General features: G+C 38.2%; 1 protein-coding gene across 1 annotated transcript; it reads right to left on the bottom strand.

The window, feature by feature from the left end:
• Positions 1-1278: 1278 nt before the first annotated feature.
• Positions 1279-2232, bottom strand: LOC116084443 (olfactory receptor 2T1). Its single transcript, XM_031361440.1, has one exon. It carries the CDS (start codon positions 2230-2232, stop codon positions 1279-1281), a length of 954 nt encoding a protein of 317 aa, XP_031217300.1.
• Positions 2233-2589: the final 357 nt, after the last annotated feature.

Raw genomic sequence — 2589 nt, 5'->3', positions numbered from 1 at the left:
ATCTTTGCAATAAACATTTGCTAACAAAGAAGTATGGACCAAATGGTGTACTGTGGGACACATTGCAACACACTATAGCTTCTGCAACAAGATCTTTTTTCTCTGTTAAGGAAGGAGGTTGCAAAGCTGGAGGGCAGGTGCTAGCAGATTGGGGTACATACTGTGAAATTCACAAAAAGACAACTGTTTGTAAAAATTAGAGTATATTAAACTGGATTAAAAATCTTTAGTGGTAGCTTTTGTTCTAAGTAATTTAATTTACATCATAAGGTGGATACTTAAAATACTTTGCCACATGTTTTGTGAGTTCAGTGACTGGTTGTGCTGAGGACACAGAGGCAAACTGTGAACTAACGTCTACTGTGTACTGTATTAGTCTTTATCTCGTTATCGTTTTATCTTTCACTACATTTGAAAAGTGTTTATCTTATACTTAACCCTCATTTTTGTGTGTTTTCAGTGCCTTGAAGCCTCTCATACATTTTAATGTTGTCTTGGCTAGCAACTTCACTTCATTTCATTAATCAACTGTATTTTGTCCATAAATAGTTTCTGTAAATGTGTTACAAGCAAATAAAAGTTAAATACTGATTTATTTTAACTGAAGATAATAGCTACTTAATTATTTTAGGGAAAACAGTGCCTATTTAACAAAAAACTGTGTTTGATGGATCTTGCCAACACCTGATAATGAATATGAACTCAGAGGTAGCTGCATCAGCTCTTGCCAGATAAGGAAGTGTAACATTTCTTGTCCCCTTGATAGGAAGCTAGTATCACTAGCATCCTACTTATTCTGCATCCTAACAAATGCTTAATACCATTTAAGTCCTGCTCCCCCTGATATCATTCATGCCATTTAAGATTTTTAGACTTATTTAGCTCCAAAAGATAATGCTCAGTTTGTATTCTGAAAAAACATGAAACAAGATATAAGAAAGGAAGAAGAATCAGGCATTGCACCATATACCTGTAATCCTAGCACTTGGGAAGTTGAAGCCACAGGACTTTCTATAAATTCAAGGACATCCTGGGCTACATAACAAGTAATAATTTCAGCTAGTTTTACATAACAAAATATTGTCTCAAAATTCAGAAAAAAAGAAGTGTTGAGGAAGGGAGATGAAGGAAACCAGGGTGATGGAGAAGTCACATTTTTACATTGAGGTTTCCTCTGTTCACTTAATTCTTCCTTGCACTGTAGTCCTTCAGCTCAGGCCCAGTGCAATGACAATTTTCCATTTTCCATTTTCCATTGATATGAAAAGGAGGTAACAGTCAAAAGTCTTTGGACACTCGTTGAGAACTCCTGATCTTCCCCAGTACCCTCCTCAGAGCTCCAGACACATCCTTGTTCCTCATGCTGTAGATGAGAGGGTTCAGCATGGGGGTGAGAATGGTATAGAATACAGAAAAAATTTTGTCTTGGGATGGGGAATGGTAAGAGTGTGGTACCATATAGGTGTATATGGCAGCCCCATAAAACAAGGTTACCACCGTCATGTGAGATGAGCAAGTAGCAAATGCTTTCTTCCTTCCTTCCACAGAGCTCATATGGTAGACAGTGGCCAGAATCCGGGCATAGGATGAGATAACTACGGAGAAAGGAATCAACAACATCAGAACACAGCACACATACATCACAGTCTCATAGAGGGCTGTGTCTGCACATGCCAACTTCAGCACAGCAGGTGCCTCACAGAAGAAGTGATTAATCTCTCTTGAACCACAGAAAGGAAAACTCATGGTGATTGGAGTGAGGAGGAAGCCATCCAAAGATCCCCCAAACCAGGAGCCTGCTATGATAATCCAACAGATCCGGCGGCTCATGAGGACAGGGTACCTCAGTGGATTGCAGATGGCCACATAGCGATCATAGGCCATGAGGCCCAGAAGAAAGAACTCAGCTCCCACAAGGGTGAGGTATAGAAAGTGTTGAGCTGTGCATCCCACAAAGGAAATTGTCCTTTGCCCTAGAAGATAATCAACTAGCATCTTGGGCACAATGGTTGAGATGTACATCATGTCAATGAAGGACAAGTGACTGAGTAGAAAGTACATAGGGGTATGGAGGTGAGTGTCTGTATGTATCAGAAAGATCATAATTCCATTGGCCACCAGTGCAGTGAGGAAGATGACAGAGATTGTGGCAAATACAAGACCTGAGGTTTCCTCTGTGTTGAACAGCCCCATGAAAGTAAAGTCAGTAGATGATGTGTTGTACCCTTCCATTGATCTTATGATGTTGCTGATATAACATAAAACCTTTTAAGTAAAATGGCAGCACTTCTAGAGAATTAAAATTGCGACCTAAAAGTCCAATAAAAGAACACATTTAAAACTAGTTTTCTTGGTATTTTTAAATCGATATACAACACCTGACTATAATAATATTATCTACAAAATTTAAGCACAATTTATCCTTATTAATTAATAATTTCTTAAGTACATTGAGCAAAATGTCAGTGTTACTACATCATAATCATATTCATATTTTATAATGCCTAAGCATATATATTATACCATAGTTTAGTGTGTCTGTATAAGGTTGGATAAGACACATCCTTCCTTAGGTGACATTTACTTGGT

This window comes from Mastomys coucha, unplaced genomic scaffold (genome assembly GCF_008632895.1).
Source record: "Mastomys coucha isolate ucsf_1 unplaced genomic scaffold, UCSF_Mcou_1 pScaffold9, whole genome shotgun sequence".
Taxonomy (NCBI): Eukaryota; Metazoa; Chordata; class Mammalia; order Rodentia; family Muridae; genus Mastomys; species Mastomys coucha.
This window is presented reverse-complemented; position numbering and strand designations above follow the sequence as displayed.